This window comes from Felis catus, chromosome C1 (assembly GCF_018350175.1).
Source record: "Felis catus isolate Fca126 chromosome C1, F.catus_Fca126_mat1.0, whole genome shotgun sequence".
Lineage (NCBI taxonomy): Eukaryota > Metazoa > Chordata > Mammalia > Carnivora > Felidae > Felis > Felis catus.
The window spans coordinates 20,286,191-20,302,331 of NC_058375.1; the positions used below are offsets into that span (position 1 = coordinate 20,286,191).

Genomic DNA, 16,141 nt, shown 5'->3' on the forward strand with positions numbered 1-16,141 from the left:
CACTCAGGATAGTCCTCCTTGCCACTCCCGACCCCCTTTCACTCGCTGTCATTCACAAACACACTGGGTTTTTCGTGGTCTGCATGAACGTCTGCTGGATAGTGCTCTCTCCTCAGGAGGCCGGAGGCTCCGGAGGGCAGGGAGCATCTTGCTTTGCCCACTGCTGTTATCTCCAGGGCCTGGCACACAGCAATAACCACACCAGCTGCTGACACGGATTAGGCATTTCTCTGCGCTAGCCATTGAGCTAAGTCCTTCAGGCGCCCAGGCCAGGCCACCCTCCTTCCCAAAGTCCTGGTCCCTAGGAAGCAGCCCTCAACTGTATAAAAACTCACACGTGTTTATTAGAATATGAAAAAGATTCGGTTTCTTCTGTACAGGCAGCAGAGCGGCAGCAGCTGTGGTGGCTTTGAACATGGTTGTCAATGTCACCCTTGCATGGGGACTCCTGCCCAAAACAGCACTTGCACGGAGAGGAGGGGGACAGATGAGCACCCACTGCCCAGTCCGCTGGGAAGAGGGGCACTCTGACTATTGCACAATCCTGGGGAAGGACAGACACCAATAGGCCTGGGCCTGGCCATGGTGGCAGTGGGGGTGGGAGTGTGTGCCTGTGAGCAAAGGCCCCTAAGGGCCCAGGACTCTGCCCACCACCAGCCCTGGTGGGGTGGGAGATGCTGGGGGAAGGCCTTCTCCCCCAAGGGCTGGGCTCCACAGCAAGCTGGGTGCGGTGCACATAAGAGGGGGAGTCTGGGGGCACATAAGAGGTCCAGGGGCCTAGGGGGTGGGTGGGGGGAATGAGAGAAAGAACAGGTCAGCAGGGACTGAGGGTCAGGCCCAAGAGCAAAGGAGGTGCCAGGAGGCCCAGCATCAGTGAGTTAGAGAGAATCATGAATCGGGATGTGTTGTGTGGTCACTTCTAAAATCACAGCCTTAGGGCCACAGTTAAGAGCCCAGGAGGCAGAGGACTGATCTGGGGGAGAGTGTTGGGCAGACAGGCACAAACGAGGAGGGGTAATGCTCTGGAGTAGGAGGGCCAGAGCTCTGTTCAATCAGGGGTGTTCAAAATGTTTTAAAAACAGGAATGCCCTCTGTGCAAACTGAATCATACATGGAGTGTGAACAGACAAAACAGATAAAAAGGCAGCACTTTCTGGATCCCCTGACAGTCCCTCCCCTGACAGTAGCCCCTGAAGGGTCTGGTGGTCCCTGGGGAAGCAGTCTGGAAAGCTAAGTCACATCACTGTCCAAAGTGCCCCAGCTCCAGTCAGGGAAGCTCAGATATGCTCTCGGCCTGCAGCTCTGAGTGAAGACAGGTCAGGGTGGCTGGCCAGGTGACAGAGCCAGCAGGAGGAGGGTGGGCCTGCCGTGTGTCACTGATTCGTACCCCAGTCAGATACCTGGTCCCCTAGTCTTCCCACTGTTAATGTAGGGCCCAGCCTAGGCCAAGAGAGGTCTCGGCTCCTTCCCTTTCCAGGTGGGACCAAGACTGAGCCAGAGGCTCTTTGGTTAGGAACTAAGATTGGTTTGAATGAGAAGGGCGATGGAGTAGGAGGCAGGCCTCTGAGGGCTGGGAATCCCAGAGGCCCTGGGCCAGGTTTGGGAGACAGCCTGGATCAGGAAGGGGCAGAATCTGCCTCCCAGCCCAACAGTTCTGCCAAATGGATTGAGAAGGCAGTCCTGGTGGGAGGGAGGGCGCTTCCCAGGAGGCAGGGGAAGCCGTGCTGCGGTTGGGGCTGTGGGCCCAGCTGCCATGCGGTCAAGGGAGGGGCAGGGCCAATCCAGGTCAGGAAGGACGAGGGGAGTCCCCAGCTCCCCCAGCAGCCCCTGTTCTGGTGGGAGAGTCTGTGGTGGGATGGGCACTGCCCGCTGACTCCAGCGCTACTGCCCCTTGGGGATGAAAGGCTCTCCCTCCCCAGGCTCAGGGTGAGGACCTGGGTCACTAAGGCAGCGCTGTATCCTCTGGGAGCTGGGGCTGTCACTTGGTCCAGGGGTGAAGACATCATCGGTGCCTGGGGATGAGGGCTCCTTGGTCCGCATCACAATGCCCCCATCGTCCTCCTCGTCCTCCTCCACCACCCTCGCTGGATCCCGGTTCAGCCCCAAGACCTTGCCCTTCAGCTCCTCGTTCACCAGGTCCACAGACTCGGGCGACTGCGGGGAGGCTGGGTCGATGGTGATAACAGGCAAATCGGCCTTCGGCTCATAGGCCAGGGGGTCTGGGGACCAAGAGCAAGGCACACGTTGGCTTCTGCCCTGAGTCTGGCCTGGCGTGTGCTCCACCTTGATGTGGGTCAGCAACCCCCCCAGAACCTTCCTAGGAGCATGGCAATGCTGCCACGTTTCAGGATTACTCCACATGGCTCCATATGAGCCCTCATCAGATGGTTTCTCTTCCCTTCAGGCTGGGGCTCCGAAGGTAAGACTGTGCTCCTCTCCTTAGACCAGGGACTCCCAAAGGTGACCCTCCTCAGACCAAGGATTAGGGCCCCTTCCTGAGTCACCACCTGCCCCTGGGGCCCAGGCCTGGGAGAAGGTCCGCTGCCATTTCCCTCACATGTTGGGATATCCCAATGGTGCAGACCCTTCCTGCCTCACCGCCAGGCACCAACCCCCTCCGCGGTCCTCACCGTGAGCCCCACGTGAAGCACCTCTGTCCCTAGGGAGGACAGCAGGGCCATTCTTCTGCCCCCTTGGGGGATCCCCAACTCCATCTGATGTAGAAGGAGCTCACAGCTTGGGAGGAGGTCAGAGGGAGTAGCCTGTCCTCCCCAGCGGTTCTCTGAGCCCCATTCCTGTCAGAGCCTCATCTTCAGGAGACACTGGCAGTGAGTGCCCCACCTCAAGGCCCCTCGTCAGGCACCCTGCACTCTGCCTTACCTGAGCCAATGCGGGCCCTCGACATGGTGGGTGAGTCCAGCTTGTGGGCCGGCACCGTCAGGTAGTTGTTGATCTGACAGAGAGAGGGCAGACAGGGGTGAGTGCGGGCAGCCCCTCTGGATGGCGCCTGAGGCCGATGGCCACACCCTCCTTTGGCGAGCTGGTGCCCGGGTGCTGGCTCCCTCTTTGGCAGTTCCTCACCAGGCTCTTCACTTGCCTCTGCCAGCGCTGAGGCCGTGCTGGCACTTTAGGGGTTCCCGAAGGCTTGGCCCAGCCTGTGGTCAGGCCATGCAATCTCCTGAGCAGCCTTAAACTGCCCTGCCTCTCACACAGTGACACTGCCCTGGTCTCTATCTACTCCAGTCCACACTCGCCCCTGAGGTCCATAAAGTCAGCTCAGGAGAACTGGACCCCAAATGGCCCTCAGGTATCTCAGTGCCATAGTCTAAACTGAACTCAGGTTCTTATCTTCCCTTAAGCCCTTGTTCTATCCTAGGGACACCTGGGTGGCTCAGTCGGCTCAGTCTTGATTTCAGCTCAAGTCCTGATCTCTCATATATTTTTTTAATGTCTATTTATTCATTTTTGAGAGAGAGGGAGAGCACAAGAGGGGGAGGGACAGAGAGAGAGAGAGAGAGAGAGAGAGAGAGAGAGAGAGAGAGAGAGAGAGAGAGAAGGGTGGAGGTGGGAGACACAGAATCTGAAGCAGGATCCAGGCTCTGAGCTGTCAGCCCAGAGCCTAATGTGGGGCTTGAACCCATGAACCGCAAGATCATGACCTGAGCTGGAATCGGATGCTTAACCAACCAAGCCACCCAGCTGCCCGTCTCTCATACTTTCAAGCCCTGTGTCGGGCTCTGCTCTGACAGTGTGGAGCCTGCTTGGGATTCTCTCTCTCTCTCTCTCTCTCTCTCTCTCTCTCTCTCTCTCTCTGCCCCTTCCCTGCTCACATGTGTGCATGCAATCTCTCTCTCTCAAAATAAATAAATAAACGTTAAAAAAAAAAAAGAAAATGAGGGGTTAGAGCACATGGATAGACTCAGATGTCTGAGGATACGATGAGACAGCAATGGCCTCTTTGCTGCTCTGAGAGGGAAGGAAGTGGAAGAAGAGGCAGCTTTCTGGAACCTGCCCTGGGGCTCAGCCTTCAATACAAGTGGAGGAGGCCCCCCCCCCAAAAAAACCCCAAAAAACCCAGATTGCAGAGGCTCTCTCTTCAAAGGGGCTTGGTGGTGGGGGTGTGGGAAGAACCCAGACTCCCGGAAAGGCGGGAGCCAGCTCCAGTCCTAGACGCACCTTCTGCTCTAGTTGCCGGGCCTTCTGTCTGCGCAGCAGCATCTGGTTCCAGGCCTCCTCATAGGGATCTGCCACCAGTGTGTGTCTGTTGTAGGACCGCAGCTGTGGGAGGAACAGCCATCAGGCACTAGAAGCTGGGCCTGGAGGAGCCAGGGGGGGTCTGGGCACGTGTGGGGCAGGGCTGGAGCAGAGAGACTCCTCTGCTGTAAGGGCACCAGGCGGGGAGCAGCCCCTCACCCGCTGCCTGGTCTTCTGCAAGTTGTTCCTCAGGATTTTGCGAATCTCCTCCTCCTTGTCCTTGGACAGAGCTGGCAGGATGCGCTCGGCAGGCAGGGACTTGGGGTGGATGTTCCTGGACAACAGGGCACAGGTTAGGTCCCCGGGAGAACTCCTGTGACCCTGGAGTGCAGGGTCCGGGCCAGGAGGTCACCCAGGGGATGGCCTGGGGGTGGGGGTGGTCCTCATTGTGGCCCTGCAGCCCTCTCACCCACCCTGCTTGGACAACAGAGGGGCCTGCCCCCCACCCCCCCGGCGGCCTGCCAGGTTGGTGTGTGTGCAGAAGCTGCCAGCATCGGCCATGGGCACTCACTGCATGGAGACAGTGGAGACAGCAGAAGGGATCTTGCCCATGCCACCGCTCTCCACCAGCTCAATGGCCTGCTTCATCTCCATCTTGTGGTAGAAGGCGATGAGCTGTGGCTCCTTGGAGCGCTCCCCGGCTATCAGACACTTCTTCACATACTTCTTGTTAAACCGGTTGAGCCTGGCGGGAGGGGGGAGGAGGGAGGAGATGCATGGAGCCAGTTCCTCAGGGTGGGATGACACCCAGGTGGGGAGACCCTCACCTGCCCCTCCCCGCCCACCAGGGCTGCCACCTACTTGTCCTTCCAGTGGTGGTGGCCGTAGTGGCCACAGATGTCCTCGATGCCTGTCAGAAGGTGGTCCAGGAACTGAAATGGGCCCAGGGCCAGGTCAAGCCTCACTACTGGGCTCCTTCCCTACGGAGACTTCTGAATGCCTCCCCCCCCACCACACCTTCCACTCTAGTGTAGCTCTGCTCAGCCCAGCCCTGTAGTTCCAGGAGCAGCCAGGAGGTGGCACCAACACCTCACTCATCCTGAACCCATGGCACCTCAAACCCTCTGCCTCTGGGGCCTGGCTGAGCCCCCTTCCCTGAACCCACCTGTGCCCAATGCCTGCAATAGATTCCCAGTAGAGGTAGAGATAGCATGACCCCCCCTCCTGGCACTCCTGGCTGCCCACACCACACCTGCCTATGGCACAATATGGTGACCTCAAGGGGCTGAAGGATGACCCAACACGGGGATGAGGGAGGAAGGAGCTGAGTGAGGCAACGGACGTGAGGCCTGGCTGCTCCCCAGCTCCCCGAGCCTTTTGCAACTGAGCGCCAAGGCCCAGCTTCCAGTACCTGTGTGTGGATTTCCTCGTTGATAGAACGCTTTGTTTCTTGCTTTTTCTTCACAGCCAACAGGTCTACCAGGGGCCGAATGGTCATGCCCTGGGGGGTAGGTAGGTGTCAGGCACTCCAGTTCTGCTACCCTGGCAGGGAGGCCCAGCCTCCCCTGCCCCCACCTGCAGAGCTCCTGAGGCTGGTATGCCCTCTGCTCTGAGGTCCCCAATCTCTCAACCTCCATGCCAGCCATCGTATAAAGGCAGGTCCTTAAGGGCTGCTTCTTCCTGAAGACACGAGCCCATCCAGGGGAATGACTCCCTTAGCCGGGGCGAGGGGTCGGAGGGCCTGGGTTCAAATGTGGGCTCCGCCACAGACATACTTTGCAACCCCAGAGAAGTCAGGCCTGGCTGATAGGGAAAACTACTTCTGCTCTGCCTCCCTCACAGGACTGCCACTGATAACCTAGTAAAAGTGACAGCAAATTTAACTGCATGTTTTCCAGGTGCCAGCTGTGATTTACTAGTATTAGTTCGTGAATACCCACAATGACCCTAAGAGGTAGATCTTTCCATTGTCCCCATTTTACAGATGAGGAAACTGACACAGAGGGTAAGTAACTTTCTAAGGTCTCACAGGAGTAGTAAAGCTGGATTCAGACCCAAGCAGGAAGGCCCTCCCTCAATGCTGACTTCATTGAAAATGGGCTTGGTAAACCATTACCATATACAACTGCAAAGTTAAGGTCATAAAATATTTTTGAAGATGGAAACAGGGCAAGCGGGTGAAGGAGGCAGCCCCCTATCCTTATTAAGGACAGAAGGTAAGTCTAGCCCCAGGAGGATGCTGCCATATCTTTTTCTTTTGAGAAGGCAATGCTGTTTCCCAGCTAAGGCTTTGCCACGATTTATATCTAGGAAAGACAGAGGGGATAGAAATGGAGGCCTAGACAGACCATTTCTCACCTGCCCAAAGTCACAGGTCAGGTAAGGTGGAGCAAATTTCCGCCATCCAGGCTGGGTTTCCTTGGGGATTCTGAGGGGATTGGGGGGACTCTCAGCTAAGCCAGGTTCATTTAAATGCACAGAAAATACTGACCAGCAAGGCTGGAAGGACTCTGGGATCATCTAAGCCGATGCCCTCACTTCACAGATGGGGAACTGAGCCCAGAAAAGGGAGGAGGGTCTTTTCCAGGGTCACACAGGGGCAGCACAGCTCGGGCTGACTCCAGACCTCCTGCTGCCCAACTCAACAACCTTTCTAGCTCCCCCCGTTGTGCTATGATTATCCCATTTTACAGGCACAGAAACTGAGATCCTAGGACATTAAATCACTTCCCCAAAGCCCTGTAAAGAGCCTGTGGGCCTGCTGACTGCACCCACTTCTCTCAATGCCATCTGGATCTCTAACTAAGTTAGGCAGCATTCTGGCTGCTCTACTTTCTGATCGGTTGCTCACTATCATAATTCCCCCTTCACAATTAAGGAAACTGAGGCCCAGAAAGGGGGAGTGGCTTGCCCAAGATTGCACAGCAAGTTATCAGTGAACTAGAACCCGTGGCCCCCTCTCACTGGCAGACCCAGGGTCCCCAGGCAGGGCTGCTCCATCCTGTCCAGCACCTGCACAAAGACGGTGAAGAAGATGACAGTGATGATGGCAGTGAGGAACAGGTCACACATGGGGAAGTGCTTCTTGTCCAGGAGGTAGCCCAAGGAGAAGGCGATGGCCCCTCGCAGGCCTCCGTAGGCAATGATGAACTGGTCCTTGGGGGTCAGCTTCACAATTCGGAACTTGTTGATGAACCAGGTCAGGCCCAGCACACCTGCCAGGGAAGGGCAGGAAGAGTGTCAAACTATCCCCAGCCCCTCCCGGCTTCCCCGAAACCGCTCTGTCTGGAGGAAGCCTCCGCGAGTACACCCACCCAGCGGGCTCATTTCCTGGGTCCCTCAGCCAACAGCTGGGTGGATCCCTCAGAGGGTTTCCCAACCTGGATGTGCTTTAGAGATATCACAAGGCCTCCGGTGGCTGGATGTCAGAAGGCGGGTGGGAGAAGAGCTGAAACAAGGCTGGCCACATGTTGGTATCTATTAATTATAATGGGTTCATGGGCTCAAATTTTCTGTGTGCTTCAAATTTTCCATAATAAAAAAGTTTTCTTAATTTCTTTTTTTTTTTTAATGCTTCTTTATTTTTGAGAGGGAGAGACAGAGTGCAAGTGGGGGAGGGGCAGAGAGAGGGAGACACAGAATCTGAAGCAGGCTCCTGCTGTACTGACAGCTCGGAGCCCAATGCCGGGCTCGAACTCAAGAACTGCGAGATCACACATGACCTGAACCAAAGGTGGACGCTCAACCGACTGAGCCACCCAGGCGCCCCTAAAACGTTGTGGGTATTTTGGTTTTTTTTTGTTTTTTAAATGCAGAGACTTGGATGCAACCTCAAGCACAGAACCAGAATCTCTGGAGGATGAGGCCCTGGAAGAAAGGGGATTTAGAACAGTGCACCGAGTGGATGTGACACCCAGTCAGGCTTGGGGACCAAAGACCTAGTCTCAGAGGAGAGGTGAGTGAGACCCAGAGGGGGAAGTGATACAGTCTCTGAGGTGAGGCGTGTCTGGAAAGTATAAGCAGGACCCAAGGACTGGAGGCCTGGTCCCTGGGTGTGGCCCTGGGCTGGCGGCGCGGCCAGGTTTGGAGGAGCCGTCCTCAGCTTTTCAAGGGCTTGAGTCATCGGCGCCACAGGACCACGCGGAAAACATTCACAAACCCAAGCTCTGTGGCACAGGCTCCCTGAGGCCCCTCCGTGCACTCACACACGACCGTCTTCCCAGAGGTCACAGACTCACCGTGAGCATGGGCTCCTCTCGAGGACCCATCGTGGTCTCAGCATGGCAGAGAGGGGCAGGGGAGCACCTGCTGCACAGCCAAGCAGGGGCTCTCCACACAGGGCACCCTTCCCCCCGCCCTCAGCCGACCCCCTGCCCCCACCGCGCACGCTCGCACACACACCTCCACCCGGCTCCAGCCCAGGACCTCACCCAGCACTCGGGCGATGAGGCAGAAGAGCAGGGTGCTGATGACAAAGGTCCAGTTCCAGTGGTGGGAGCCAGCCACCGTGGAGACGCCGAGGAAGATAAAGATGAGGGTCTCACTGACACTGCTCCACATCTTCAGGAAATATTTGATGGTCGTGTGGGACTTGTGGGAGATGTTGGCCTCCACGTAGGGGCGCATCACCACTCCCGAGGCAATGAGTCTGGGGTCAGGAAAGAGCAGAGTTCGGGGTTCAGGCGAGCTGCACCTTCCCAAAGCCCTTCCACTGCCAGGGAGGCTGAGCGATACCCATTTACTGAGCTCCTCTGACGGGTCAGGCACTCACGGTGGGCTTCACGCGACTTTTCCAGCTCAATCCTCTCACTCAACCCTCAGACACCGTCATGTTTTTGCATTTTTCAGCTGAGGGACCTGAGAGTTAAGAGACACTTCACCCTTCCACTGTTAGCCAGTGAGTGGCAGAGCTAAGATGCAAACCGAGGTCTGCCCGACTCCCAGGCCTGTGCCTCCTCCCCAAGGCCATGCTGCCTCTTTGCCTAACAGGAGTCAATTACACATGTCCGTGGCCTTGGTTTATTGCCCTGGAGTGCGGTGTCTCACAGATGGGGGTCTCCACAGTAGCTGCCCAAGCTCTCCTGGCCTGGGGTCCATACCTGAGCTCTGCTCCTGCTGGCCTGGCCTCCTCAAGGTCACCCTGAATCCTGTGATCCAACCCGGCCTCTCCACTTCCAATGTCCTGCTCTACCGGGCACACCTCACTGCTTCTCCACCTTACCCTGACTGTGAGGCCCAGGTGAGGCCTCAGGACCTCTATGACTCCTCACAGCAATGGAAGCCCCAAGCCTTCTCGCTAGGGCTACAGAAGGGCACAGTGAATGCAGGAGCCTGTGTCTAGCTACAACCAAGGAACCCCCTTGGAGGCCAATGAAGGGAAGAAGTAGCAGGGCTGAGGCTTTCCAGAACTTTAAACTCAGTGCTTCCCGGGGCAGTCCCAGGACCTGGAGCCTGGTGCATGAATCTTATCCCTGGAGCTGGAGGCTGGGCGCTGGGGTGCTCCCTTGTGTTGGCAGGCCGCCCCCCCCCCACCCCCCCATGCCATGCCCAGACTCACGCCATGATACCCGACAGGTGGAAGAGCTCGGCTGATAGGTAGGCCATGTAGCTGTAGAGGAAGACGAAGAGCGGCTCGATGACACGGATGTGGGAGGTGAATCGGGACGTGAAGGCTGCGATGACCCCGTAGACCACGCCCACAAACACCCCGCCCAGGGACACCACGAAGAAGCTCAGGAAGCCAAGGACGATGTCCACGATGCCCACTCGGTCGTAGTTTGCAAACTCTTCAAAGAGATGATACAGGACCTGGGGAGGACGTGCAGGCTGGTTGGCAGGAGGGCAGGGCCCTGGCCCTCCAGCTCTCGGGTCCACCCAAGGGTGATCATGTGCCTTCCACTGACCACGGCCACAAGAAGAGGCCACGTGATAGTGGAGACACGCTAGTGCCAAGCAGGTGGTCCAAACCACAGGGCCAGGGGCTCGAGGGCCTCGCTTCCGGCAGGCAGCATGCCGTGCTGATCAAGAGCACAAACTCTGAACCCAAATTGTCTGGGTTGAACAGTGGCTCTGCCGTGCCCTAGCTGTGTGCATGGGGCAGATTACTGTCTCCCTGTGCTGCAATCTTCCTAGCCATAAAATGGGATTACAGTACCAACCTTACAGGACTATTGTGAGGACTAAACTAGTTAATAAAGGCAAAGTGCCCAGGACCATGCCTATCACAGTGTTAGCTATTCCTGGCACTAAGGGGCCTCTCTCACTGTCTGACCTTGGGCAGGTCATGTCCCTGTCTGGACTTCAGTCTCTTCTTCAGCATAAATCAGGGAGAATTCAGACCATGAACTAGAACAGGACTTCTTAACCTGTGAAAATTTCTGAAAATATACACAGGCAGGCCATACCCGCCTTGGATTCTCTGGAGGTGGGGCCCAGAAATCTCTACTCAACAAGCTCTTCAGGGGGTTACCGTGAACGGCCAAACTCAGATACTATGGAACTAGAGGCTTTCTGAGGCTTCCCCACCTCCTGGACTGGGAAAGAAACAGTCACTGTAATGCTATTGTCAGATGTTTAAATGGGACTTCACATATTGTAAAGCCCTTGGACAACGGTCACCCTGCTTGACACACAGCAGCCTCATGAGGTAAGCGAGCCAAGGATGCCCACTCCTTTGCTCAACTGAAGCCCACAGTGGTGGAGCGACTTGACACAGGGCCCCCAGACCCCATCAGCAAAGCCAGGCCCAGAACTTGCTCCCTGACAGCAGTGGGCAGGCCCTCCCCAGCAGGTACAGCTCTGAGGATCCACCCCCACTCAGGTGCCAGCTCCCTGGCTACCAGGCCTTCTCCTAGACAGCTTTGCCAGGAAACCAGCTGGAGTTTCCAGGCCTGGGGGTGTTGAGGGAGAGAGAAAAGGACCTGAGGGTTACTGAAAGAGGACTCTCCAAAGCCCCCAGTACCTAGAGACAAGGAGGCCTGGGTAGGAGTGGTGACCTGTTCCAGGGCAAAAGCCTGAGACCCTGGGACTCAGGGGGAGCCTTCAGCTTTAATGTCGGGAACAGGGCACTCATGTTTGTGGCCAGAGCTCCAGAAAGGGTCTGACCTGGCGCAGACGGAAGGGGAGATGCCAAGCACTGGCCAGTCTGCAGTGCTGCCTGGACCATAGCTGTCTGGGAGACAGGCAGGGCTCCCGCAGTGGACAGCAGGTGCATTCTTAGCCCTCGGCTACCTAAACTCACTCCTGGCCTGAGGAGGTTCATGGGTCCTCACAGTGCACTACCTGGGCCAGTGGGGCAGGTGAAGGGCGAGGTCCTCCTCTCCCACCCGGCTACAGACTAGAGAGGCACTGTAGCATAGTGGTAAGTGTGTGGGCTCAGGGCTCCGACTGTGTAGATCTGAACCCCAGCTACCTTATTTATCAGCTAACATGACCCTGGATGAGCTCCTTAACCTCTCAGTATCTCAGTTTCCTCACTTGGAAAAACGGGATAGTTACAGTGCCAACCTCCCGGAGTTTCTGTGTGGATCAGATGAGGCAAATACATATTCAGACAGGAAGTGCTCACATAGGAAGTGAGCTGACTACCAGCACTGCCACCACCTTGGGAGGCATGGCCAGATGCCCAAGTTGGCCAGACTGCGGTATCCACTTGACATAAGCAGGCCCCACTGCTCCCCGATAGTGCCAACCTGAACCCCAACACCCAGACCCAACTGGGGAGGGCTTTGACTTTGGTACTTGCTGGTAAGTGTGGCTCCTGTAAGAACCCTGGGAGGATGACAGGCTGGGTACTGCAATCCTTGTTACAGATGGAGAAACTGAGGCAAGAGCTGGTGCCAGAAGACCCAGCACTGAGGCCTGCCTGCTTAGACCAGACTGCTGCTCCCCCAGCCCCACAAGGACCCGATGAAGGCAGCAGGGGAGGAAGAGGAAGCTGAGGCTGCCCCCCCCCCCCCCCCCACTGCTGTCTGTCTCTTCTTTGAAGTGCGGCTTCCTGAGGGGCTGGGGTGGGTGAAGAGGGAGCGTGTGTGTGAGCATGCACTGGCGTGCAGGTGTCCTTGTGTTTCCTTGTGTTTTCCCGTGTGTGCAGTGCTCTCTGAGGGGGCCAGCTAGGAGAATGGGAGTGTTTTCACAATGTGTGAGTGTGCACATACACATACCTGTTTCCTGAGGAAACCAGATGGGAGGAAGGGCATGTGTGAGCACATACAGCACAGCCATGTGCCAGACTCTGTGTTGGGGCTGTCTGTTCTTACTAGATCCTGGGAGGAAAGCAGTATCTGCTCTGCCACTTTGCAGCTATCAAAGGTGAGGCCCAGAGAGGTATGGTGATTTGCCTAAGGTCAGGTAATAAGCAAGTGGCCAACCCCAGACAATCTATTTTACTTATCACCTTCTGGAGGGTTCTTTTTTTTTTTTTTTTTTTTTTTGATAAATTTTATTTTTTATGTTTTTAAAGTAGGCTCCATGCCCAATGTGGGACTTGAACTCGTGGCCCTGAAATGAAGAGTTGCATGCTCCACTAACTGAGCCAGCCAGGTGCCCTTTCTGGAGGTTTTGAGGGCAGGGTCCCTTTCCACCACTGCTGCCCCCACACTGCACACACCTAACTATAACTTAAGACCCAGCCAACATAAAGCTGAAATGGCCCTCATAGACTAAATGGCCTATAAAGGACAAACTGAAGTCTAAAGAGGATATGTAATTTAACCAAGATCACATCACGATCTGAGTCAGGGACAGAGAATATGCCCCGGGAAGGCCAAGAGCTCAGGTCCGGACGTCTGACAGACCTGACTTCTAACCTTGGTTCTATCATATGTTAGCCAGTTGTTTAACTTCAGCGAGCCTGATGCTTCTTCGTTTGTAAAGTAAGAAGCACCTCCGAAGATCATCATCAGGATTAAATGAGATAATCCACACTGAGTGCTCAGAGTGATGCCTGGCACAGAGTAAGCAGGAATGGACATTAGCTGTTTGGCTACTGTGATTAGCGGGTGGATGTGGGATTCACTCTGGACCTGGATTCAGGTCTGTGCCCAATGTGCACGTGTGTGTGGCCACTGCCCCTCACCACAGTGACGGCGTCATTGAGCAGGGACTCCCCAAAGACAAGGATATGCAGCAGCTCATTGATGTGAATTTCCTCAAAGACGGCCAGCACGGCCACGGGGTCCACGGCTGAGATGATGCTGCCAAAGAGCAGGTTGTCCAGAAGGCCAATGTTGTTGATCTGCTCGCCGCCCACCAGGCACACGGCGTACATGAGGCCGCCCAGGAAGAAGGCATTCCACAGTGTGCCCACCACGGCGAAGATCAGGATGGTGCCCAGGTTCTCTGTGAACTGCCGCAGCGGCAGGAAGTAGCCCGCGTCCAGGATGATGGGCGGCAGCAGGAAGAGGAAGAAGACGTCGGATTGCAGGAAGGGGGGCGTCTCGCCCACGCCCTTGATCAGGCCCCCCACCAGCAGCCCCACCACGATCAGCAGGCAGCTCTCCGGGACGATGCTCGAGATAGTGGGGATCACATGGAAACCTGCGGAGGGTGAGAGAACAGGAGGCCATGGTCTTGCGGCGAGCCAGGACGGAAGGTTGGGGACAGGGCTGGGGACAGAGGAGCAGCTGGTGAGAGGGGCACAGGCTTGGTCTTGGAGGGCCGCTCTGTTAACTCTCTGAGCCTTGGCTTCACCATCCGTAAAATGGAAGCAGTAATACCAGCTTCACCGGGTTTGCCGTATAAACTAATTGACAATGTTTTTAAAGTGTTTTTTCCAAAGGATATACAGATGCTATCTCTGCCTCTGTCATAAAATAGTGGAAAGAAGCAGCTCTGTATGCCTCCGGAAGACAGAAATCATACATTGATTACCGAGGCTCCAAGTATCTAAGGGCATTAGCTACACCTGAACCCAAGTCAGCTTTCTAGGTACAAGTTCAGGGTGGCAGATGTGAGCTCGAGACCAGGCACAACAATCTAATGATTCTGTCTGAGGGAAGGAAGTGAGTTCCCCATCACGAAGGTGTTTAAGCAGAAAGCAGACAACCGGTTGGTCAAGAAATAACACAGGAGATAGAAGGAAGCACAGAAGAATCAAAGAACATCAGCACAGAAAGGAACTTGGGGATCAAACCACCTGCCGTCTGCAAACCTACAGAATGTACACAGTGACCCCTAACTCCAGATTCGTGTGCTTTCCTGCTAAGCCCAGAGAGCTGCTCAAGAAGCCAATGGCGATCAGTCCATTTTGCATGTGAGACAAAACCTATATGCCATCCTGTTTTCTAGCCTAATCCCATCCACTTTAAAGACAGAGCAACCGAGGCCCCGGAAGGGGAAGGGACTTGCATGAGGGCACACGGCAAATCAGTAGCAGAACCAGGACAGAACCCAGGTCTGACCCCCCGTAGCTCCCATCAAACTCCTAAGTTCTAGAAGTCAATCCTCACTCTCCCTCCTCCTCATCAAGGCATGAACATGCCCCTCTGCCTGACACCCTCTCCCCAAGCTAGCAGCAGTGGTCCACACTGAGGCTCCAAACCCAGAGCTAGGAAGTAGCAAAAATCCCCTTCTGAGAGGTGTTCCTTCAATGCCAGGTTTGGTCCCAAGCTCCCTAAGGGTTTTGGGTTTATTTTTGGGTGGGGAGGTGGGTGGAGAAGACCCAGGCATTTAACCCCATGTTGAGTGCCATAAAACCCAGGGTAAGCTTGGTTAAGAGAGTATGACGGTTTGTTTAAGGTGAAAGTTCTTGCTCCCGACCCCTCCCTAGCCTGTAATCTGTGCAGGCAGATTCCCTATCCATTTATAATGAGATCCCCAGGGCTAGGGACATAGTAGGAACTCAACAAGTATCTACTGATTTGAAAATGCACAGGGCTAGGCCATTACTGACAAAATTCCTGACAACCCATCTGGCCAAGCTTTGGCTCTCATTACCCGTGAGATCCGTGGGAAGGAGAAGAAACATCCCTCCTCATGCCCAAAGCCCCTTCTACACTCCAATACCGATCTGGGTAGTGCCAGTATCGCTACAAGTCAAGACTCACCCTCAAAACACTAGCTAGGCCCAGAACCGTTGGTACAGTGCCAAGCACCCAGGAGACACTCAAAACATGTTAGAAAAAAACACGTCTCCATTGTAGGCGAGGAGAGAACCCCAAAGCCACCAGTACAATTCTCTTGACTTCAAAACAGACCTGACCAAACTCCCCTCTTGCTGAAAAATTCCCCAGTCTTTGTAGTGTCTAGGAGTAACCCCCGGTGTTCAGTTGGCTGGTGCAATGGAAGGGGCATTTCGCCCAAATGAACCACATCCTCTCTTGTCTCTAGATCTTTGCCTGGTCTAGTCTGTCTCTCCAGAACGCCATTCCTGTACCTCTATCCCCATGTGTGTGGCTGATGCCACATGCTTCTATCCTCCTGCTGCTCCAGGAAGCATTCCCTGACCATCCCTGTCTGTTCACATTAGGGCAGGAGTCCCTCTCCGGTGCCTCCCCTTCTCGAACCTTCAATCCACAGACCCTGCCCAGATTTCTCTCTCTCCCCCAGCACCCAGCAAGGTCAGACAACCTAGGCCGGAGCAGTGGAGACGGGACAATGGTACCACACCCAGAGACCTGCACTGCCCCGGAGGGGAGATAGGATGGCATGGGACTTTGGGGGAGCAGAGCTCCTGCAGGCCACCAGGAAGCTGCTCCTCAAGGCCAGGAGTCCAGCTCCAAGTCTAGCCAGCTGACCTTGACATTCTGCCCTGGAACTGAGCACCAACAGCTAGCTGCCTTAGGAGAAGGCATAGTCTAAAGAGACAGCCCAGGCAAGCAGACGACAGCCTGTACCTCCATCGAGCACATCAGGCTTTGCAAATTCCTCCCTGCCCCCCCCCCCCCCCCAATGCTATCAGTCCGATCCACAAAGCTTTCCTGGGACCGGGAAGTGCCACACCATGCAT

General features: G+C 55.7%; 1 protein-coding gene across 1 annotated transcript in view; it reads right to left on the reverse strand.

The window, feature by feature from the left end:
• Positions 1-320: 320 nt before the first annotated feature.
• Positions 321-16,141, reverse strand: part of SLC9A1 (solute carrier family 9 member A1) — a 47,994-nt gene continuing 32,173 nt past the window's right edge. Inside the window, exons 2-12 of the mRNA XM_003989699.5 lie at positions 13,271-13,731; positions 9,752-10,002; positions 8,625-8,842; positions 7,207-7,409; positions 5,606-5,695; positions 5,056-5,126; positions 4,766-4,939; positions 4,414-4,528; positions 4,177-4,278; positions 2,881-2,953; positions 321-2,219 (exon numbers count right to left, since the gene is read on the reverse strand). Coding sequence (XP_003989748.1) covers positions 1,882-2,219; positions 2,881-2,953; positions 4,177-4,278; positions 4,414-4,528; positions 4,766-4,939; positions 5,056-5,126; positions 5,606-5,695; positions 7,207-7,409; positions 8,625-8,842; positions 9,752-10,002; positions 13,271-13,731 — 2,096 coding nt within the window. The 3' untranslated portion in view covers positions 321-1,881. The remainder of the gene's footprint in view (positions 2,220-2,880; positions 2,954-4,176; positions 4,279-4,413; positions 4,529-4,765; positions 4,940-5,055; positions 5,127-5,605; positions 5,696-7,206; positions 7,410-8,624; positions 8,843-9,751; positions 10,003-13,270; positions 13,732-16,141) is intronic.